Consider the following 23,846-nt stretch of genomic DNA (forward strand, 5'->3'; position numbering starts at 1 on the left):
ACTGTTGTGGCCTCTCCCATTTGCGGAGCACAGGCTCCGGACGCGCAGGCTCAGCGGCCATGGCTCACGGGCCCAGCCGCTCCGCGGCATGCGGGATCCTCCCGAAACGGGGCACGAACCCGCGTCTCCCGCACCGGCAAGGCGGACTCCAAGCACTGCGCCACCAGGGAAGCCCCTCTGGGTTGATTTTTATTTAACAACTTATGTGCTACCACCTGGCCACTTCTGACCAATCATAATCACCAAACCTGACTGTCATGCCCATCTATGCACAGGGAGTAGAGTTAGAGAGTAGAGAGGTGTGGATTCTCTTACAAAATAAGGGAGAATAGATACTTGTTAGGCAAAAATTTTAATGTCCACTGCATACATTAAAAACTGTTAACAGGCAAGGAATTATTCCAGTGTCTGTCGTGTAGTCAAGAATATATTTTTAAGACTACTTGAATTCCATAATTGAGTCTATTTAAGCATATTTTAAAATTCAGTGAAAGCATGAGAAAGAATAAAGGTCCTTCCATTTTTTTTATTCCTAGTTGAATTGGCGTTCATTGATTGCTAAATGATTATAGTAATTTTCCTTCCTAAAGAAGTGTACTACAAAAGGCATATGAATTCAACATAAAAAAATTACGTATTGGAGTGACGTATTAAAAGGACATTAATGGGGGCCTTCCCTGGTGGCGCAGTGGTTGAGAATCTGCCTGCCAATGCAGGAGACACAGGTTCGAGCCCTGCTCTGGGAAGATCCCACATGCTGCGGAGCAGCTAAGCCCATGAGCCACAACTACTGAGCCTGCGCGTCTGGAGCCTGTGCTCCGCAACAAGAGAGGCCGCGATAGTGAGAGGCCAGCGCACCGCGATGAAGAGTGGCCCCCGCTTGCTGCAACTAGAGAAAGCCCTCGCACAGAAACGAAGACCCAACACAGCCATACATACATACATACATACATACATACATACATACATAAAATATTTTTTTTAAAAAAAAGGACATTAATGACCCTGAAATTAAGCCATTATCTTATCCTTATGACCACAGGGTTCCAATCAACTTATCTCACCTGGATAGCATGTATATACAATGTTAGAATATGTTTGGAAAAGTGAGGAAACTTGGGAAGGAGAGAATCAAAGAAAATAATCTGTAAAAGCTAACATAAAAATACCGTAACCCCTGGTTCATTGACAGGCAATATTAAATCAAGGTTACCTGGCTTTCTGAAAAGTTGGCAGATTTTTTACAATTTTAAATTAATCTAATAATAGTTCCTTTGATTTGTTGATAAATATTATGATTTTGTACCTAGACAGAATATAACACATTCACTCTTCATGTAACTTTTTTCAATACTATTTTAGGGGTCTTCAAGTTCTACTTACCCCTGTTCTTGCAAACATCCTTGAGGCAGATCAGGAAAAGTGTTGGGGTTTTGACCAGTTTTTTGCAGAAACAAGTGATATACTTCACCGGATGATAATTCATGTTTTTTCGCTACAACAAATGACAGCTCATAAAATTTATATTCATAGCTATAATACGTAAGTACTTCTTTATATTTTTTTCCTGTACTGTAACATCTTGTTATATAATAATTACGTATCTTCATAAATCAGGAGAGGAAGTAGAGAAGATGCCCCAGCTTCACCAGAGGTACCCACTTTCTGCTTAGAAAATGTTTGAGTGCTGAGTAAATTCCTTTTCACTTATCTTTGGAGTAAAAGGATTAGTTTTCTAATTTTCTAAAATTTACAGGTAAATTAGCTTGTTCTTACATTGCAAGTTTTACAGGACTATTTTCCTTTCTGTGCTTTCTCTCAAATTACATAATCACATAACTACAAATAGCGTTTACTAATAAATGGGCCAAGTTTTATTAAGAATATTGTCCTGTCACTTAAAAAATATTAAAGTGTAAGTCTTAAAGATAGTTAGTGTAGTTATTATTTGCATATGTGGCATAAAGCCCTTATTGAGTACTAGGGAAATAACCATTTGTTTTATCTTAAAAAAACACATTACACCCATGTGATAAAAATCTACCCATGTGATAAAACTACATAACTAAATCACACATATCCTTACATGTGGAACTAGGGAAATCTGAATAAGACAGGTGGATTATACCAGTGTCAAGATCCTGATTGTAATATTGTACTATACTTATGCAAGATGTTACCATTGGCGGAAACTGAGTAAAAGGTATATAGTGTCTCTCCATATAATTTCTTTCAACTGCACATGAATCTACAAAGATCTCAAAAAAAATGTTCTTTACAATGAAAGGGAAAAAGACATTACACCCTTTCTATATGACTTAATTGCTGTTTGACAAGACTCAGCAGTTTTGATGCCTCATAAAACTCAAAAAGAGACTTTCACTGATAATTTATTAAGGAATAAAATCAATTAGATGGAATAATATTTTAGACATTTTTGTCTAATCTATATCTAACAATATTATAAACATTAAATATAATGTAAATATAATGAATAAAATAATATTCATATAACGTTAGGTTAAAATATATTATTCATCTTTATTTTGGTGCTTAATAGCCTGAATAGATATGTACCATAGTTGTTGGCCACTATTTCATCTTAAGAGTGTGCATGAACATAAAAAGCCCACCCAAGCCTGAGCCAAAAATCACAGCAGAGGCTTTTTGAAAGTGGCTTTTTTTTTGTTTGGAATCACAGCATTGCTGCTGGAACGTTTATTTGATTTCATGAATCTGTTTAGGGAGAATCTACCCTTTTCCCCAAAACATCATTTTGAAAATACCTGATTTTATTAATTCATTTAGCAAACATTACATAGTCATGTTGTAAGTATTGTTCTCAGTTCTTTATATATTTAAATCATTTAGTCCTCACAACAATTCTGTGAGGTGGAGACTGTTATTCCCATTTTATAGATGAAGAACCTCAGCACAGAGGAGTTAAGTAACTGAAGGTAATACAACAATTAAGTTGTTGTATTGGTAAGTGGAAGAACTGGAATTTGAATCCAGCTGTTCTGATTCCAGAGTCTGTGCCCTTAAACTCTCTGCTATATTGGCTCCCTATTATTAAATATTAAAACTCCTGTGTGTGGCACATATCCAGTATAGGTATCAAACATAAAAATATTTTAGAATTGATTGCTGTATAGGCAGATTATGTGGAATTTTCAATTTAATAAACTTTATAGTACCCACATCAACAAAGCAGCATTTCTGTGAACTGGTCATGATCTAAAGTATCACTGAGAAATAGATGTTCTGGCCCTCGTTAAAAAAATTTTTTTACCTCTTTTTTTTATCCCAATTTTGTTGTCCTTTTGGATTTTTCTCACACAGTGCTACTGTATTTCATGAACTGGTGTATAAACAAACCAAAATTATTTCTTCAAATCAAGAACTTATATATGAAGGACGACGTTTAGTTCTAGAACCTGGAAGACTGGCACAACATTTCCCTAAAACTGCTGATGAAAATCCCATCTTTGTAGTAAGCCGGGAACCTCTGAGTACAATAGGATTGGTATATGAAAAAAGTAAGTTGGGATTTTTCTTATTGTTCTTACTAGCCATTTAAAAAAAAAAAAAACCCTGAGAATTCCCTGGCGGTACAGTGGGTAGAATTCCACACTCTCACTGCTGAGGGCCCAGGTTCAATCCCTGGTCAGGGAACTAAGATTCCACAAACCATGCGGCACGGCCAAAAGAAAAAAAAAAAAAACTATAAAAATGATTGTCATCTTCATAAAGTCGACTGATGATGACATTAATGTAGAACTTTTATAAATATTAAAATTTTCTAAGTTAATTAAAGTAGTAGTAAAATTTAAAACCCTGTGTGCAACAAAATTTGACGTTAAATATTTTGTTTATAAAATGGTAAAATAGTTTGTCATATATGTTTTACTGTAGCTCTCTGCTTTTAGTATTTTACTAACACTCAAAATAACCTTTTGTATCATAAATCTCAGCAAATATTTATTGTTTCCAGGGTGAATAGGACACTTTTCCAGGCTTTGAAGTTTAAGAAAAATTAGATCTGCATTTTGGAATCTTTTAAATTATTAATTCTAGTGGTGAAAAAAAATTACCTGGAATTTTATATTTCTGTTTAGATCTTGGGATTTGATTTAGATTTAAAGAAAAGCATTGAGCTTGTTATGTTGGAATATATTTCAGAAAAAGAAATGAAACTCCTTAGAAATAGTGCAGGAAATTTGTTAAGGAATGAGCATTTTGTTCAAGTGGTTTTCTTTAACCAGGAAAAGAACATTAAAGAGTTTTACCACTAACATTTAATTTAGAGGTAATTTAGAGGTTAATGTTTAATTTGGAGGTTGATGTATGAAGGATGAAATAATTCATAATTTTTTATTTCTGATTTTAATTATTTCAGTTTCCCTCCCTAAAGTACATCCACGTTATGATTTAGATGGGGATGCCAGCATGGCTAAGGTTAGTATTTAATTAAATGACTATATAAACATCTGAATTAAAATTATTAATAGTGGAAGCAATAAAAAGTGTATCTTTATATACACCTATGTAATTTAGGAAATTATTCATTTAGATTGTTACCCATGACAAATTTTTGTGTTCTTTCTTCTTTGTATCCTTTCTTGAACGCATAGGAAAATTTTCTCCATTGAGACAGTGCATTTTTACCATTATTATGTTTATTTAAAATTTTTATTGCAGTTCTATCTGTCCTTAGCTTTTAGAAATTAGTAGCTTACTGTGTTTTTAATGATAAAAACACAAAAGCTTGAAAATTTTTATGTGAAAGTTTTTCTTACCCTGTACCACATTTAGCACCAAATATTGACACTTTGTATTTCTTCATCAGGCAGTAACAGGAGTTGTGTGTTATGCCTGTAGAATTGCCAGTACCTTGCTGCTTTATCAGGAATTAATGCGAAAGGGGATACGATGGTTGATGTAAGTAATGGATTGAACTTTGAAAATTGATCTTCGCATAGGCCTCATTAAATAACTGGTAATCATCCCATCATTGATGCTTTACCTCTTCAGACTAGGTAGGGTCACGTGTATGATTTTTATTATAATACATTTGTTTCACAGTTTACAAAACGTTTAGCAGCTGTTTTGTTTTGTTTTTTCATTTGATTCCTACAAAAACCTTATGAGACAGATAGGACAAATAGTATCTGAATTTTAAAATTAAGAAAAAAAAATTAGGAAAATATAGGATTTCCTGGGTTGTCCAGTGGTTCGCACTCGGCACTTTCACTGCCATGGCCCCGTGGCCCTAAGAAACGTTTTGTGGATGAATATATGATGTCATCTTTCCATCTGATAGAAATGGAGAATGAATGGTCTCTTAAGAATCGTGCTTCTAGTTCTACACAACATCATTTGAAGTGTTTCAGTTTTATACACACATAATAATGGACTCAACAGTGCCCTTAGGCTTTAATGCTTGTGACAGTTTATGTTTACCCACCTCACACCTGTCCTTCCGTTCTCGAAAAAAGATATGAAGCATTTCATCATTCTTGTTCTGCTGCTGCTGCTTCTAAGAAGAAAAAAGTATAAGTCTCTTTTTTTTTCCTGTCACCTTTATGTTAAACCCATAAATTTATACTTATAATTTTTTTTTATGTGTTCACATACCCAGTTTGTAAGCCTATGCTTTTCTCTTTCCATTAAGAAGCCTTTGTGTTTTTACTAAATGGTTTTTGGAAAAACCTAAGTGTTGACTCCATTTATTTTCATAGCATTGTTGCTAACAACTCTTGTTTTCTCTTGCTGCTGCTATCTACTCCAGTCGCTGCTCCATGAAGCTTTTGTTTCTTTTACTTATTAGCTTTTAGTTCAATAAGTCGTGAAAAAATAGTTTTGCACGTAGACCACTGTTGGCAAACTTTTTTAGTTAGTAAGTATTTTAGACTTTGTGGACTGCAAATTGTTTTCATTTTGTTTTTACAACCTTTAAAAATGTAAATACCTTTCTTAGCAGAAACAGGCATCAGGCCTTAGTTTGTTGGCCCTTGATATAGATCAGAAGGTCTTCAATTATATTATATACTGTGTCATCCTGCTTAAGTATAAATCAGACAATAGTCTACTATGAGCATTAAAAACTAATTCTGGTGGTATAAAATGTAATGCTGTTCAGCTTATTTGTATGATTGTAGATTAGTTTTATTCCTTAATGTAATTTTAATGCCTTAGATTTCTAAACTGTTAACCTGATAAGTGGTGATGGTTTTGTACCCTGGATAGGTATAAAGCATCACAGAGATGCTTTCAGTAGTAAAAAATGAATTGGCTTTCATAATGTATCAAGACTGTTAAGAAGTTTGTCTGAACAGAAAGTAGTACAGCAGTGTAATTAGTGAAAGGCAAGAGAAAACAAATAATTCTTTAGATAAACTAATGGGAATATTATTATTTTTTAGAGAATTGGTTAAAGATGATTATAATGAAACTGTTCACAAAAAGACGGAAGTTGTGATCACATTAGACTTCTGCATCAGAAACATTGAAAAGACTGTGAAAGTGTAAGTAGACTACTTCCTTACTAATAGTGGTTAAAATGTCAACGATTTTCCATTACTGTTTAGTTTGTTTAGTTATCCTTGGCATGAATAGCATGCTCTGCAAGTCTTTCTGTTAAGGGACAACCTTAGATTAAGTCATTTCCTCATAAGGGCAAAAATACTCAGTCATTTCAGTAAGAAATGAGTACCATCTTTTTGGTGGCATTTTCTCCTTCCCTTTGAAAAGGAAAAGGAATCTGAAATAGAAACATCTCATTTTTTTTACCTTGCAAAGCAGACAACTCTGCATAGGAAAATATAAAACCTGTGATCAAAGGAAGTAGGAAGAGGTATTCTAGAACCCTATTTGGGTAGTATTTTTAGAATTTGGAGATTACTTTTAGTTTACTCTTCCTTATTAATCTTGCCCCTGAGAATGCCTTTTTGAAACAATGATACTTTAAACTGCCTTGTTCCTAGGCTATACTATTTGTACTGCACAGGAAGTATAATAAGTGAAACTAGTATATACTCTTGACCTTCATTATTTCCAAAATCTAGTATTTCGACTATTATCCTGACATAAGACTGAAATAAAGTTGTCTTTTATAGTTTATCTCTTAATCTGCAAATTTATAAGCAGAAGTATATAAAATTCCTTCTTTACAGAGACATCAAGTTTTCTTGGGATCTGTTGCTTATAGGCTTTGCATTCAGTATTCTATTGTTAAATAGTTATGATAATAAAAACTCAAATATAATTTATAAAACATCTTTTAAAATCTATGCTCATTTAAAATTTTATGCTCATTTAGTTTTTCTGTACTTGTTTTTCATACAGATATGAAAAGTTGATGAAGATCAACCTAGAAGCAGCAGAGTTAGGTGAAATTTCAGACATACACACCAAACTGTTGAGAGTGAGTATTTACAAAATTTTGACAATCGTGAGCTCATAATCTGTTCCTTTGCTGGCAAGATTAGATCCGAACTTTCCTAGAACTTTCCTAGAAACGTGATGTACCTAAAGATCTCCAGAGAAAGAACAGCCTTTTCCCAACTTAAGGAACACTACTTTTTAAATAGACATGATATTGCAGCCAATTGATTTATTAATATTTTTACTTATTACCCCCTTAATGTTGGTCCTTCAGGTTGCTTGCTACTTCTCACACTTTTATGTAATGCTGTAAAAAATAACTTTGTCCATAAAATATTTTCCATATTTTAGAAGTATAAGGTAACACATTCTTAACATTATTGTTAAAGAAGACATAAAGCATGAAAAGCAAGGTATGTATTTGACTATATAAGAATTTAAGGGGCTTCCTTGGTGACACAGTGGTTAAGAATCCACCTGCCAATGCAGGGGACACGCGTTTGAGGCCTGGTCCAAGAAGATCCCACATGCAGTGGAACAGCTAAGCCCGTGCACACAACTACTGAGCCTGTGCTCTAGAGCCCACCAGCCACAACTGCTGAGCCTGCATGCCACAGCTACTGAAGCCCGTGTGCCTAGGGCCCGTGCTCCACCACAATAAGAAGTCCACATACTGCAACAAAGATTAGCCCCCGCGTGCCACAACTAGAGAAAGCCCGCACGCAGCAACGAAGATCCAATGCAGCCAAAAATAAATAAATAAAATAAATTTTTTTAAAAAAATTAAAAAAAGAAAGAATTTAAGATCTCTATATGTTTTTTGTTTTGTTTTGGTTTTTTCTTTCTTTTTTTTTCCTTTTTGGCCGCACCACGCGGCTTGTAGGATCTGAGTTCCCCAGCCAGGGATCGAACCTGGGCCCTCGGCAGTGAAAGTGCGGAGTCCTAACCACTGGAACGCCAGGGAATTCCCAAGATGTCTTATGTTAAAAAAAATAATATTAAAAAACAAACAGATTGAGAAAATGAGTTAAAGGGTTTTTTTATATATATGAAAATAGCTCATACAAATGCATAAGGAAAACATTAAATCTGCAGTAAATAGAGAACATTTAGAAATGATTTAAAAATGAATAGATCTAAGTGAAACTCTTGGAAAAAAAAGTTCAATCACAAGAGTAATAGAAAATTGCGTATTATAACAGTAAGATACCATTTTGTCTTTCAGGTTAGCAAGGCTTTAAGAATTATACATAATGCCAATGCTAACACGAGCAGAATGCAGAGGGCACGCTTGTTTGTTGCTAGGAGCAGCATAAACCACCACTTAAAACTTAATTTGAGGGCTTCCCTGGTGGCGCAGTGGTTGAGAGTCTGCCTGCCGATGCAGGGGACACGGGTTCATGCCCCAGTCCAGGAAGATCCCACATGCCGCGGAGCAGCTGGGCCCATGAGCCATGGCCACTGAGCCTGCGCGTCCGGAGCCTGTGCTCCGCAACAGGAGAGGCCACAACAGTGAGAGGCCCGCATACTGCAAAAAAAAAAAAAAGTATTTTCTATGTTTTTTAAAAAAGAATATTAGATGTAAGCAATGTTTTATAAAATACATTTTATATAAGATTTTTTAAAATTTATTTTTGGCTGCGTTGGGTCTTCATTGCTGTGTGCGGGCTTTCTCTAGTTGTGGCAAGTGGGGGCCACTCTTCACTGCAGTGCACGGGCTTCTCATTGCAGTGGCTTCTCTTGTTGCAGATCCCAGGCTCTAGGTGCACGTGCGTCAGTAGTTGTGGCATGCGGACTCATTAGATATGGCTCGTGGGCTCTAGAGCGCAGGCTTGGTAGTTGTGGCACATGGGCTTAGTTGCTCCACAGCATGTGGGATCTTCCCAGACCAGGGCATGAACCCATGTCCCCTGCATTGGCAGGCAGATTCTTAACCACTGTGCCACCAGGGAAGCCCTATAAAATATATTAATACTCATGTTTTATTATCATATTGTACTCTTGGTGGAATATAACCTAAGAAACTGTCCTTGCATTTAAAGATAAAAATAATTATTCTGACTTTGAACTGAAGTAACCTACAAAAGAAATGTTATTCAAACTTTAGGCTCCATTGGCATTGTGATGATCATTTCTGATTTTTGGTAATCTGGATCTGAACCCATTGGTTTTATTTAGCTTTCCAGTTCTCAGGGAACAATAGAAACCAGTCTTCAGGATATTGAAAGCAAATTATCTCCAGGTGGATTGCTGGCAGATACATGGACCCATCAAGAAGGCACTCATCCAAAAGATAGACAGTAGGTTATAACTGCATTGGCAGTTTCTGCTCTTATTATTAAATGTCCTTTTTCACATTGACTCAGTTAATTTATTTGGATTTTTCTTTCTTAAATAGTGTAGAAAAGCTACAAGTCCTGTTAAATTGCATCACAGAGATTTACTATCAGTTCAAAAAAGACAAAGCAGAACGTAGTAAGTAAAATTTTCCATTTGTTAATCTGAGTCAGCCCTACTAGTTGTAATTCGGTTGAATTAATTTGGTATATTTGTAAGGGTGTCTACATAACTTATTTATTTCAGAGACTTGGTTCTGTCAGGGAAGAGGTTGAACATATTAAAAATTATACTTAAAACCAACCTTTTGAGTATTTCATATCAGGGATCAGAACTCTGAAACCTCTAGAGGCCACGCACATAATGGAAAGGAATGAGATTGGCCCGTGGAAACTGAGGGGGACTAGAGAGGAGGACCCCCACCTCCATGTGAAGGGGAGAGCCACTACTCAGATTCACCTGATTGTTTTTCCAGTGTTCCTAGGCCTCAAGAGAAGCTAGAAATAGACTTTATTAGAAATATCCTGATTTTTAAATGTTGGCAGTTAATTTTTTTTTAAACATTAGCACTGTACAGACCAAATTAAAGCATTTGTGGGCAGTATCTACCTATGGGTCAGAAGTTTGTGACATCTGCTTTAAACTCTTAGCCTTTATGAAGTAATAATCTCAAAAAAAAATTGCATGCGATTTTATGATTCTACATTTACAAGAGTAATACATATTCTTATTTTTAGGACTAGCTTATAATGAAGAACAAATCCACAAGTTTGATAAGTAAGTGTTCAGATTATGTTTAATAATTATTTTTGGTTATGTTTCTTCTTAACGTTGGAATTAATCATAATAAAAAATACATTTTAGTCTTGGCTTTATAGAATTGTTACTTATGTGCACATATTTGAGGCCCACTCATCTGGCCCCTGGTTGAGAGGTTACTGAGATGGGAGAATAAGGGGGCAGTCTTCTTCTGCCTCCTGTGCTCTGATTGCAGAAGGACAGATAATGGAGAACATAGGCAAGGGCAGACTTAACCACCTCCTTAACCTTAACCTCATTCTATAAATAGTTTTTGACCATTCTCCACTATCAACTTTCTTTTTCTCCTCTTGCTGCTATAATGTCTGTCTTAGAAACCTTAGGCTTTCTACCGTAAATATTCTAAACCCACAAGAGTCATTACAGGAAATAAATTTCATATATTTGAAAATTCTTTAATATTGGAAATAGAAACAGTGACATGGGTTTAAGCCTCTGATTATTTCTAAATTACAGGCAAAAACTGTATTATCATGCAACAAAAGCTATGACCCACTTTACAGATGAATGTGTTAAAAAGTACGAGGCTTTTTTGGATAAGTCAGAAGAATGGATGAGGTAAGTAAACTTTCTGGGGGGTGATTAGTGGTTGTCTGCACAATATATAATTTAATGTATATTATATACTTTAAGTAAAAATAATATTAGACTGCTTATTAATTGGTTCTTTTTGGTTTTCAGAAAGATGCTTCATCTTAGGAAACAGTTATTATCCCTAACTAATCAGTGTTTTGATATTGAAGAAGAAGTATCAAAGTATCAAGACTATACTAACGAGGTATAGCTTCAAAATTACCTAGAAAAAAAAGGCTTTTTCCTACTGGGAAAAATTAAAATAAAATTCTTCTAAGTTTATATCTGATAATGATTGAGAAGAGAGAAATAGGGTATAATATGCCTATATTCAGCTCTGCTTGCCCACTTGTGGTATGTATTTTGAGCCAAGTTTTAAGATGTTTTACAGTGAAAAACATCTGATAGACCATTTTTTAAAATCATCTATAAGCAAAGTTTTTCTTAAAAAGTTTTAAGTATTATATCATTGATGGTTTTGAAATTAAAAGTTAAAGCTCTAAAGGACTTATTAAAACCTGTAACATTTGATATAAGATCTGTAGTAAGTATTCTGTTCTATGATTGATATGGTTTTTTTGTTTGTTTGTTTTTGATGTTTTAGTTACAGGAAACTTTGCCACAGAAAATGTTTGCAGCCTCCAGTGGAATCAAACATACCATGACCCCAATTTATCCATGTTCTAACACATTAGTAGAAATGACTCTTGGGTAAGAAATTTATTATTTGGTAACTGTAGTGTTTCCGTTTGTTTTTATTTCATTTTGTGATCTTGCTCTTTTATTTTGAAATGTTTTACATTTGTTATGAATACATTTGCTAATATTATTTAATGACTTAGATCAATCTGGAGAACTAAACATACTATATATAAATATAACTGTAGAACACTTGAATACTTTTTTTGAGCACAGGTACTTTTATCTTTATTTTGAATATAGTATGAAGAAATTAAAGGAAGAAATGGAAGGGGTAGTTAAAGAACTTGCTGAAAATAATCATATTTTAGAAAGGTGAGTAATACAAAGATCATTCTGCCCTGTAATTATATATGCAGTTGAGTACATCTATACTTGTATCTGTCTGTCTTCCTGTATCAATAGGTTAAGCAGTGGGAAAGGAATATTAAGTCAGAACCCTTAGGTTTTGTGAATTTCATGGTTCCTTTTAATGTGTTTGGGGTTCTTTCGATAAAGACAAGTCAACTGTGATTGATTTCATTTTATAGAAGCACTGGTTAATAGAATTCTTTGAATCAGTCTGTGAAAACGAAAATCTTTTGCACATTTTTCAAAACATTTTCTCATTAGAATTATCATTTTCAATTCTGGATTCAGAGTTGCTTAGGAGATGCCAGCACTCTGATCAGTGCTATGTAACTCATAGAGCCCTCTGAACCCCTCCTTGCACGTGAGCGCCATCTGTTCATGGAGTTCTGTGAGGAGCTGAGTGTCTGCTTATCTCCAGAATCCTAATAGATCAAGGAGAAAGAGAGTTGGAAAATGTACAGAGCCAATAAAGCTACTTTGGTGGCTGTTTCCTTGTCTGGGTTCCTCAGAGAAGTTAAGTCCTATTTGGCCCATGAATAGAAGCCTTCTCTTTCCAGCCCTTAGGTGCTTCTCCACAGGTCCTCTCACCCGCAAGATATTAATGCAAGAATTTCACATTTATGTGGTGTTTTGTACACTTGAAGGGCACTTTCACGCTGCATGGCCTCACTAAGCGTGCATTCCAGCCTTGCATTCCAGGGCACAGCAGATAGTCCTTGTCCATGTTCCACGGGTGTTGACGTTCATACCTGAAGAGATGAACTGGAGCTGGAACCCAGCCTCCTATCTCCCCACTAGCCCTGTTCTCTCAAATAAAAGACCAAACATGTTCATAAGGCTTGGAAAGATTAAATGTCAGGAAATCACATGGTATTTGAGCTACATGCAGAAAGTTATCAGGCGCTTCTATAGTATTATCGATTTTTTTAAATGAATTTAATGAATTGGTAAAAAAATGTTTAAACAATATATAATTGTAAAAATTGAAATAAAAGACCCCACCTCCCCTTTCTCATACCTCCCCACTCCCACAGAAGTGATCACTATTAATAGTTTGTTGTGCATGTGTGTTTTATAACAGTGGAATCATTCTGTTCATACTAGTTTAGTCTCACTTTTTTCACTTAAGGCTGTATATCAAGGGTACTTTTTCATATCTATACATATAGCTCTAATTTTTCTCATTTTCAGCAGCTGCCTGATATCCTAGTGTATGGATCTACCATATCAATTTGTGCATCCCTATTTGTTGGGCATTTAAGTTGTTTCTAATTTTTCACAATTACAAAACATGCTTCAGTGAACATACTTGTATATATACCTTCATGTGCTTGTGTAAGAATTTTTGAAAGGTTGACTTCTTGATGTTTCTAGATGTGGAGTTGTTGGGTCAAAGGGTATGCACATTTGAAATTTTTTTATATATATATAAATTTATTTATTTATGGCTGCATTGGGTCTTTGTTGCTGCGCGTGGGCTTCCTCTAGTTTCAGTGGGTGGGGGCTACTCTTCATTGCGGTGCGCAGGCTTCTCATTGTGATGGCTTCTCTTTTAGAGCACGGGCTCTAGGCACATGGGCTTCAGTAGTTGTGGCATGCAGGCTCGGTAGTTGTGGTGCACGGACTTAGTTGCTCCGCAGCATGTGGGATCTTCCCAGACCAGGGCTCAAACCCGTGTTCCCTGCATTGGCAGGCGGATTCTTAACCACTGCGCCACCAGGGAAGACCCTGCACATTTGAATTTTGATAGGTGTTATTAGTTTGTTCTCTAAAAGGCTTGTTACAGTCCCATTGTCAACACTGAATGTTATCAGTTTTTTAGATGTTTGCCAATTTGTTTAGTAGAAACCAACATCTTGTTTTAATCTTGTTTTAATTTGCATATCTTTGGTTAATAGTGATGTCAAACATCTTTTTATAGGTTTATTCAATTTTTTTTTCTGTGAATTGCCTATTAGGTTTTAAAGTATTTTTCCTATTGGTTTTCTATTGGTTTCCTATTGGTTTATAGCATCTACATAGTAATTATCTAACTCTTTATAACTTTTTATAAATTTATGCAGTTTATAGTTTCTTCACAACTTTAGCTAAATCCTAAATTTATTCTGAAAGGCTAAAGATTAGCAAGTAGAAAAGACTATTAAAATATGTTTTAACAAAATTGTATATTGAATCACATGTTTTGTGGAATAAAATCCCCACTTCCCAAAGCATGTCCAATAAGTCATGTTTTATTTGCAGGCTTGACAATACATGGGTAATCAGACATGGCAGAATCATAACTTAAATGTTAAATGACCACTTAAGGATTTGTGCCAGAGCTAGTAATAGAAGCCAGGTCTTGTGCACTGTCTCCATATGGGTATCTATCACTTCAGATTTTTTTGTATCTAAAATCACTTAACATCATCCTTCCCAACTCAGTCTCCCCTGTAATTTACTCATCTTCTTCCCCTTTCTCCTCCTACCATGAACATAAATTATTTTATTTTATTATTTATTTTTTTAATGAATTTATTTATTTTATTTATTTATTTTTGGCTGTGTTGGGTCTTCATTGCTGCATGGGCTGTCTCTAGTTGCAGCGAGTGGGGGCTACTCTTCATTGCGGTGCGCGGGCTTCTCATTGCCGTGGCTTCTCTTGTTGCAGAGCACAGGCTCTAGGCATGCGGGCTCTGTAGTTGTGGCTCGCAGGCTCAGTAGTTGTAGCGCATGGGCTTAGTTGCTCTGCGGCATGTGGGATCTTCCCAGACCGGGATCAAACCCCTGCATTGGCAGGCAGATTCTTAACCACTGTGCCACCAGGGAAGTCCCCATAAATTATTTTAGACACTCACTCTTCTTTACTCCCTTTCATCGAGTTTGGTAATCTTCCTTCAAACGTTTCTGTGTTCCCCCTCATCAACCTCATTTAGATCTCCTTTCCCCCTACCTTGTGAGCCATGATAATAATCTACTACCTATTTCCCTAACCAGTTCTTCCCATCTGTCATGGGTTTTACAGCCAAAGTAATATCCCCAAATACTGATCTAATCATACCACTCCCTTGGCTCAAAAATTTCTAAATTCCTGTTACCTAAAAAGTCAAGTCTAAATTCATACTTGAATTAAAAGAATATAATAGTCTGGCCCCAGCCTAATCACCCAACTTTATTTTCCACCGTTCCTCCAAGTAACATTCTGTTTTAGCAAGATTCCATTCCTTACTGTCCCTGACTCCCAACTCCACATCTTTGCTTATAAATCCCACCCCACCAAAAGAAATGATCCAGCTCTTTCTAACACTTTCTAGATTACATTACTCCCCCATTTTCTCTTAAGAAGTCTTCCCAAGCCACTGAGTTGTATTTTTTCACATATTTATGATAGTGGCACTGTGTTTCAGTAAGAAATAGAGCAAATTATAGTTGGTTAACTCTTTAAAAATAATAGTTTATTCCTCTGAAAAGTATTTGTTATTCTTCTTTAAAATGTTGGAGGCCAAATAAATGAATCTTTTGAGATCGCCTTTTTTCTTTTGTGTTTTAGGTTTGGCTCTTTAACCATGGATGGTGGCCTTCGCAATGTTGACTGTCTATAGCTTTATAAGAAGTTTGAGGCAAGTTTCAGTTTGCACAAGAAAATAATATTGGGGCATTAAATGAATGCCTCTGTAGGTGGTCTCTTGTTTCTACATTTCACTATTGGATGTGGTCATGTAAATATGTACAATACTGTAAATACATAAAAAATATATAAATTTTTGGCTGCTAAGATGTAATTTTACTTTTTAACATTTATAATTATATGAGGACATTTGACCTCAGTGAGCACTGAGAAGAAAGCCATGACCGATACGTTGAGATACTTACTGATCCTTGACTCTTCTGAGTAAGGCCAGCTAAGTCATATATCTCTGACTGCCTACTGGAAACATTTTTAAGTGGAACCAAAATTGGCATCCTTACAAATCAGTAAAGGCTGATTGTTAACACGTTTATAAGTGATAGAATGGAGAGGTAGCTTTTGTGAGTGGGGAGCAGAACCGAACCACTGTTTTTACTAGGATCACAGTGTTTTTGAGAAGGATAAAGTGGCATTATCCCAGTTATCCTTGTATCTGTTTAATTTCAGGTAAATTATTGAGCAAAATTTTTAAAGTGATTTAATTATTAAAAACTGTTCATTTTTATTTTGGCCATAAATGTATAATTGTCATAAAAATTTTAGGATCATTTCAACTGTTTCAAGCTGTATATTTCTTCTTTACTTTAATTCTGCTTACTACTTTATGAAGAAGTATCAATAAATTTCTCAGTTGTAATGTAAAGAGTTTATATTTTTCTGTGTACAACAGTTTGAGAAACAAAAGTTATCTTTTGAAAAATAATATGGGTGGTAATGGTAAATTATCCTCAGAAATTACACGAGGGGCAATTTTGTGACTCTTCTAAACCCACTGATTCCAAGTTTAGTAGAAGTTCTTTCATAAATTCATAAATGTATGCTATACAAATCCAAAAGGAGCCTTCTCTTTGAAAAATATACACAGAGTTCTAGACTAAAGGATTGTGCTCAATGAGAAATTATTTTGCCCAAGAAGGATTTGGTTTTAGTTTTGGTTTCTGACTTCTTAGATGACTGAAGTATGATCATGTACAACCTGTATATCATAAAGAGATCATGTCCTAAGTAGTAAATAAATTTGGCTGTCATGAACATTGGAAAACTGAAAACGGATTAGGATGTCATTTGAAATCTCAAATTGATGCATCATTGTAGTAGGGAATTTTAAGTGTCACATGTATACATTAAAAAAATAAATGCATGGGTCAATGACGTTACTTTTATAAATACAGTTATCCCCTGTCAAAAACTGTTTAGTCTGAGAGGGTATGGGGCAAGCGGGTATTTAATCCCTTTTAATTTTAATTTTCTATTTGACCATCTAACATCAGTGTCTGATTGTGTAGTTTAAATGTATATCACTGAACACTAGGTAAAATTTTACTTAAATTATGTGATCAGTTACTATATTTGCAGATTTCGTTTTTATTTAAGCACCTCTAGAAAAGAACACCAGTAAACAACCCCTTGCTGTGGGGATTGTATATGTGTAAGTTATACTGGTAAGAACAATTCTGTTCCACACTAGTATTAGTTAAGACTAACTGTTCTATTCCCCATTACAGCAACATGTAAATCAAGCACTCTTGCTTTCAATATTTTACCCTGAAGAATGCATCCTCATTCAAAACACCTTATGTCAGTAAATACATGGTGACCTTGGTCTGCTAACCAAATTTTCAGAGTTACTATGTAAGTGAAATTAGCTTTAAAATAAGTTGCATCTCTAGTTTACTAGCTTTTTTTTTTTCAATATTGGGATATAGTTCCAAAAGACAGGGATTAAAAATATTATATGTAACAAGTAGAAGAGTTAATGGATTTAACTCTTGTTTTTTTTGATACTGTCTCTTCTTTTTTAATTGATATAAAGTTGATGTAAAATATTATATGTTACAGGTATACAATATAGTGATTCACAATTTTTAAAGGTTATACTCCATTTACAGTTGTTATAAAATATTGTATATTCCTTGTGTTATACAGTATATCCTTGTAGCTTATTTTATACATAGTAGTTTATACCTCTTAATCCCCCACCCTTACCTTGCCCCTCCCTGCTTTCCTTTCCCCACTGGTAATCACTAGTTTGTTCTATCTGTGAGTCTGTTTCTTTTTTACTGTATTTACTAATTTGTTGTATTTTTTAGATTCCACATAAAAGTGATATCATACTGTATTTGTCTTTCTCTGTCTGACTTCTTTCAGTTAGCATGATATCCTCTAAGTCCATCCACATTGTTGCAAATGGTAAAATTTCGTATTTTTTTTATGACTGAGTACTATTCCATTATATATATATATATATATACCATATCTTCTTTATCCATTCATCTGTCATTTGACACTTAGGTTGCTTCTGTATCTTGGCAATTGTAAATAATGCTGCTCTGAGCATTGGGGTGCATGTATCTTTTCAAATTAGTGTTTCCGTTTTTTTCGGATATATACCCAGGGGTGGGTTGCTGGGTCATATGGTACTTCTACTTTTAGTTCTGTTTTTAGTTTTCCAAAGTGGCTGCATCAATTTGCACTCCCACCAACAGTGTACAAGGGTTCCCTTTTCTCTGCATCCTCACCAACATTTGTTACTTGTGTTCTTTTTGATGATAGCTATTCTGACAGGTGTGAGGTAGGATTTAACTCTTAATGTAAAAAAGAGATTATAGGTCTAACAGCAGAAGGAATAATCAAAAATGAAATAAGTGAATGTAAATTATGTGAAAAAAAGGGATATCTTTGAGTAAATAAAAAAGGAATTAGAGGTTAGGGAATAAATGTGGAAAATAATCCCATCACATCTTCTAAATGTCCCATTTTGATTATTTTGGAAATTAACAAATACTGTGTAAGTGGCTTATAGACCTTGTTGCACTGTGTCGAAGCAGGGTGTCTCTTCTTAGATGTAAAGATCTTTTCCTCAGGGACTTCCCTGGTGGCGCAGTGCATAAGACTCTATGCTCCCACTGCAGGGGGCCTGGGTTCGATCCCTGGTCAGGGAACTAGATCCCACATGCATGCCACAACTAAGGAGCCGGTGAGCCACAACTAAGGAGGCCACCTGCCACAACTAATACCCGGTGCAACCAAATACATAAAAACAAAACAAGTCTCTATTTAAAAAAAAAGATCTTTTCCTCAAAATATGTCCTTAAAAATATAATACCTGCATCAATAAGTTATCCAAAAAAAAAAGTTATCCAGAACGTGTTTTAGTTTGTTTTTCTGTTATTTTTTAAGCAATGAAGTTTGCTTTTTGTGATGTTCTGTGCTAAAAGTAAGAGGTTTGTTGTTTGGAATTAAGAAAGGGACTATCAGTAGGAATAAGCAATCTTGACAATCTTGACTGAAATGTCTAAACTTTATTGTCCCTTCAGAATCACAGCCACAACCAGAGCTTTTATCTCTGACTTCAGTCCACTCAGAAGGGCATTTTTTGTATTGTGCTTTGTCTTTGAGGAAGTGCTGCAGAAAATTTATAGTTACTCAAACTTTCAAAACTGAGAAGTGCTGGGACAGACACTGTTGAAAGGAAAACATAAAGAAGTCTTAACGCTATTGTTTTGGGCAGGATCCACCAGCCCACATCCTATTTTTAGGAAGATGAAAGTATCAGAAAGTCTTACACTATTGTTTTAGTTGAACTTTCTCCCCACTTGTCACTTACAAGCAGACTCCTAGGCATATTTCTAAGAACTCATGAAAATGGAACAGAAATCAAAAACATCTGACCTGGAAACGGAAACTGGTAATATGATAATATCCTTTCATGTGTGTGTATAAATCAGCTCCAGAAATTTAGTGTGTCATATAAAAAAGCACTGTCCAACTATCACATCAGGCTCTTATAAGGACTAGTCTCTGAGTAAGTTTATTTCTTTTGACATAAACAGAATGCACAAAGACCAGTTGTTAGATGTAGTTCCAGGGGTGATGATGGGAACCCCAGTCCCACTGGCAGAGCAGGCAGCCAAATGCTGGTGTCTGCTGAAATCACACACTAAAGTTAAAGAAGGGTCTGGAGAAGTGTTCAAAGGGTCAAAAACCAAAACAGTATCCTGGAAAAAATCTTTTATACACTTCTTGACTTCTAAGAATCAGTCAAATTCTTTTTCTCTGGGATAGATTCCTGACAAGGTTTAAAATACATATCATTTTTCCAGTAAAAGATGTACAAAACAAATGGAATCAAGGCTATGGCTTTAGGAGGTAGCGTGTTAATCCCCAGCAAGTCCTACGAATGCCATTGACAATTCTGTTGGATGCTGAGTTAGTGGATACTGGTTACTTTGCTCCCCTGTGAAAGTAATTGTATTCCTACAGAGGAGGTGGGGCAGGGGTGGGGTCTGTACTTAAAAATTATCAAGTGTTGCCTTAGGTTAGAGTTTGTGAAGCTTAAAACTCTTTCTTTAGAAAGAACATCTATTAATACAGTTTCTAGTTATGAGGGCTAAGGACACCAAAGGAATGACAGGGGAAGGGGATTTAGGGCTAACAGGTGGTCCCCAGACATATTGGCTGAAAGAGAGTTCACAGCTAAAGTGTCATATGTGGGTATTACTGTGTTTTCCCCATCCGTGCTCTCTGTGGAGTGTTGTTCTGGAACACTTACAGTTCTAGCTATGGCCATAAGAAGTGACTTTAACAAGACATTCAGAAGAATAGCCCGGCTCTTTTACTGGTTCCCCAAGTCACTGACCTGCTCGAAGAATCAGAAATCCAAGTTGCTCTGGAGCCAAGGTGGAGGTAAGTTATCTGAGGCTAATGCTTCATTTGAAATACACTTTTTTGTTACTAAAATGGAGCCTCCCTCAAGTAGGGGGTAGGGGGGAAATAAAGCTCTTAAAGCCTTTAAAACGTGTTATTTAACATGGTTATCTGAGAGAAAATTAAGAGAAAATAAAGCAGTTTGAAGGTGAGATACTAAAAGCCATGAACATTTTATAATCCAATTTATGCTTTTTAGGCATTTGGGTTCGAAGAAGCTTTCTAGAGAGAGATGGAGAATGTTTAGCTTTAAAAAGCAAATTAAAAAATAGCTCTTATTTTCAATGAATCTCAATTTGCTTGTGGAATTAAAATACCTTAGAATAAACAAGAAAAGAATAATCAAGTGCATTCCCCTGCTTTGCCTAGAAAACTAAAAATGTTAATGGACCTCGTATTTCTTTGGGTCAGTCTCTACGGCATATCTTAGTCAAGTATTAATGTAAGATTTTAAAGCACCTTAAATATGCTGCTGCGTAAAGCTCTGCATTTCTGTCCATTCCTGCCTGGCTGGAATGTGAGAGGGTCAGGGGAGAGGGGATTGAGGGAAGAAGGTACCTGATGCACCTTCTACAGAGCCCAGCTCTCACCTTCCTACTTTGCACGTGGGAGGAGGGCTGGACACGCCACCTTGGACCAAGGTAAGCACCTTCTCTTCCCTCACAAGTTTCATCTTGCAACTGACTTAAAATTATAGTTATGGCTTTTTGATACCCATGTAGCTCTGCATCTTATGTAAGTGCTTAACATTTACCCCTTGTCTGATAGATAATCAAACATAATCTGATGATTTGATAGATGACTCAGCACCAGAGCCTCCTTTAATTAACACAGAAATGACTGTGATCTGTGTTCACCAGGGAAGGTATCTGATTAAAAACTACAAAATGTAGGGCCTAGTACATTTCAATCATCTCTTTTTCCTTAAACTGATATTTTCTTTCATTTCTTTTCGACTATCAAAATATGTATTATCTAACTTAATAGTTTAAAACTCCCTCAGGGGTTGTGTGTGTGTGTGTGTGTGTGTGTGTGTGTGTGATCCCTCATATATGGAATAGCATAATTTGGGATGTTAGAGCTTCAAGGGAACTTAGAAAAATCATCTTCTCTGACCCCTTCATTTTAAAGATGAGTAAACTGCCCCCAAAAGGTTAAATATCTTAACTTCCAACACTGTTACATGGGAAGAACTAGAACTTTATCCTGAATCATCTGATTATTTGTCCAGTGCTATTTTTACCACTCCACAGTGCTGCGGTTTGTAAACATCAGAGGATGTGAATATATAAACCCTCACTGAACTCAGTAGTTTCCCCCCCCCGCACCGCCATGTCCTCAGTTCCGCTTTGTGTGGTTTCAGTTACCCGCAATCAACCTCAGTCAAAAACTATTAAATGGAACATCCCAGAAACCAACAATCCATAAGTTTTAAATTGTGCGCCATTCTGAGTAGCATGATGAAATCTTGCAGTGTCCCGCTCCTTCCACCTGGGATGTGAATCGTTCCTTTGTCAGGTGTATCCCACCTGTTAGTCACTCAGTAGCCATCTGCGTTATCAGATCAACTATCACAGTATCACAGTGTTTGTGTTCAAGTCACTCTTATTTTACTTAATAACAGCCCCAAAGTGCAAGAATAGTGACGCTAACAATTCAAATATGCCAAAGAGAAGCTGTAAAGTGCTTCCTTTAAGTGAAAAATGAAAGTTCTCAATAAGAAAAAAAAAATCATATGCTGAGGTTGCTAAGATCTACAGTAAGAACAAATCTTCTATCCCTGAAATTGTGAAGAAGGAAAAAGAAATTTATGCTAGTTTTGCTGTCACACCTCAAACTGCGAAAGTTACAGCCACAGTGTATAAGTGCTTAGTTAAGATAAAAAAGGTATTAAATTTGTACAGTAAGGGGCTTCCCAGGTGGTACAGTGGTTAAGAATCCGCCTGCCAGTGCAGGTTCACGGGTTCGATCCCTGGTCCAGGAAGATCCCACGTGCCGCAGAGCAACTAAGCCCACATGCTGCAACTACTGAAGCCCACGCGCCTAGAGCCTGTGCTCTGCAACAAGATAAGCCACCGGGGCTTCCCTGGTGGCGCAGTGGTTGGGAGTCCGCCTGCCGATGCAGGGGACACGGGTTCGTGCCCCGGTCCGGGAAGATCCCACGTGCCGTGGAGCGGCTGGGCCCGTGAGCCATGGCCGCTGAGCCTGCGCGTCCGGAGCTTGTGCTCCGCAGCGGGAGAGGCCACAACAGTGAGATGCCCGCGCACCGCAAAAAAATAAATGGTACAGTAAGATGTTTTGAGAGAGACCCCATTCACATAATTTTGATTACAGTATAATTCTATTTTATTATTATTGTTAACCTCTTACTATGTCTAATTTATAAATTAAACTTTATCATATGTGTACCTATAGGAAAAAACATAGTGTCCCATGCTATCTGTGGTTTCAGGCATCCACTGGGGGTCTTGGAACATATCTCCCCTCTGCTCCCTGACAAGGGGGTCTACTATATTTTACAGATAGCCTTCATTGGTGGATAATCTGTACCTAGAAAGTCTGGTCATTTATATTTCCAAAGCAATGCTTGCTAGTATTCTTACTAGTTTGGAGCCTGTTTCCTACAATCTTTTTACTTACCGTCTGATGAAGTAAAGTCTTCTGTTGAGATATTCTAATGAGAATTAGAATACCCCATTCTAATGAGATTATTAAAATACATGACTTACAGAATTATAGCTCCTCAAGAGCAAGAACTATCTTTTATTCTTTCTCCAATATTTAATACAGTGTTGTGTATAGTGGGCAGTTAGTAACTATTTGTCTTACTGAATTGATTTATGAGGACAGCCATATTGGATTTGAGTTGAATGAGCTAAAAGAATGAATTTACTTTTAGAAATCTGCTAATCCCTGGAGACCCTTGCTCCAACCTTCTGTGTAGATTGATGGATTGCGGCCACCTACAAAAGATAGCTCAACATCAGGTCACCTCTTCGGAATTAAACTTTCTGTCATTCATCAGTATCCTGCAGTTATCTTAAGGTTCCCACAGAAATGTGCCAAGGATTCCCTAAGTACCTCTATCCCAATGAATCCCACTTGAAAACTTAAATGGTCTCAAGACAAGACCAGTGATTGATACTTTAATACCACTAATGAAGTGAAGGCTCCCAAATAGCTTCATCACCATGTAATTTAACACAGCTTAGCTCAGTCTCCTTCATTTCTTCTCTTATCTCCCCATCTCCACCTTAGAAAGCAGTAAGTTACACCAAGGCATGAATTAGGAAGAAATATAGAAAGT

At 36.1% G+C, this 23,846-nt stretch overlaps 1 protein-coding gene and 1 non-coding gene across 3 annotated transcripts in view; one reads left to right on the forward strand and one right to left on the reverse strand.

Moving 5' to 3' along the window:
• The window catches only part of TBK1 (TANK binding kinase 1), a 40,179-nt gene extending 23,699 nt beyond the window's left edge, over positions 1-16,480 (forward strand). Inside the window, exons 8-21 of one of the 2 annotated variants that reach the window (XM_007447378.1) lie at positions 1,363-1,542; positions 3,343-3,539; positions 4,400-4,458; positions 4,850-4,941; positions 6,426-6,527; positions 7,348-7,426; positions 9,565-9,686; positions 9,785-9,861; positions 10,461-10,500; positions 10,999-11,100; positions 11,224-11,320; positions 11,720-11,826; positions 12,058-12,129; positions 15,695-16,480. In XM_007447378.1, the coding sequence (XP_007447440.1) occupies positions 1,363-1,542; positions 3,343-3,539; positions 4,400-4,458; positions 4,850-4,941; positions 6,426-6,527; positions 7,348-7,426; positions 9,565-9,686; positions 9,785-9,861; positions 10,461-10,500; positions 10,999-11,100; positions 11,224-11,320; positions 11,720-11,826; positions 12,058-12,129; positions 15,695-15,746 (1,378 nt within the window). In that variant the 3' untranslated portion in view covers positions 15,747-16,480. The remainder of the gene's footprint in view (positions 1-1,362; positions 1,543-3,342; positions 3,540-4,399; positions 4,459-4,849; positions 4,942-6,425; positions 6,528-7,347; positions 7,427-9,564; positions 9,687-9,784; positions 9,862-10,460; positions 10,501-10,998; positions 11,101-11,223; positions 11,321-11,719; positions 11,827-12,057; positions 12,130-15,694) is intronic. The other variant, XM_007447377.1, reaches the window with a different exon arrangement.
• Positions 8,278-8,350, reverse strand: TRNAE-UUC (transfer RNA glutamic acid (anticodon UUC)). The gene has a single exon. It is a non-coding gene; the product is annotated as a tRNA-Glu (tRNA).
• Positions 16,481-23,846: the final 7,366 nt, after the last annotated feature.

Source organism: Lipotes vexillifer, unplaced genomic scaffold, assembly GCF_000442215.2.
Source record: "Lipotes vexillifer unplaced genomic scaffold, Lipotes_vexillifer_v1.1 scaffold170, whole genome shotgun sequence".
NCBI lineage: Eukaryota > Metazoa > Chordata > Mammalia > Artiodactyla > Lipotidae > Lipotes > Lipotes vexillifer.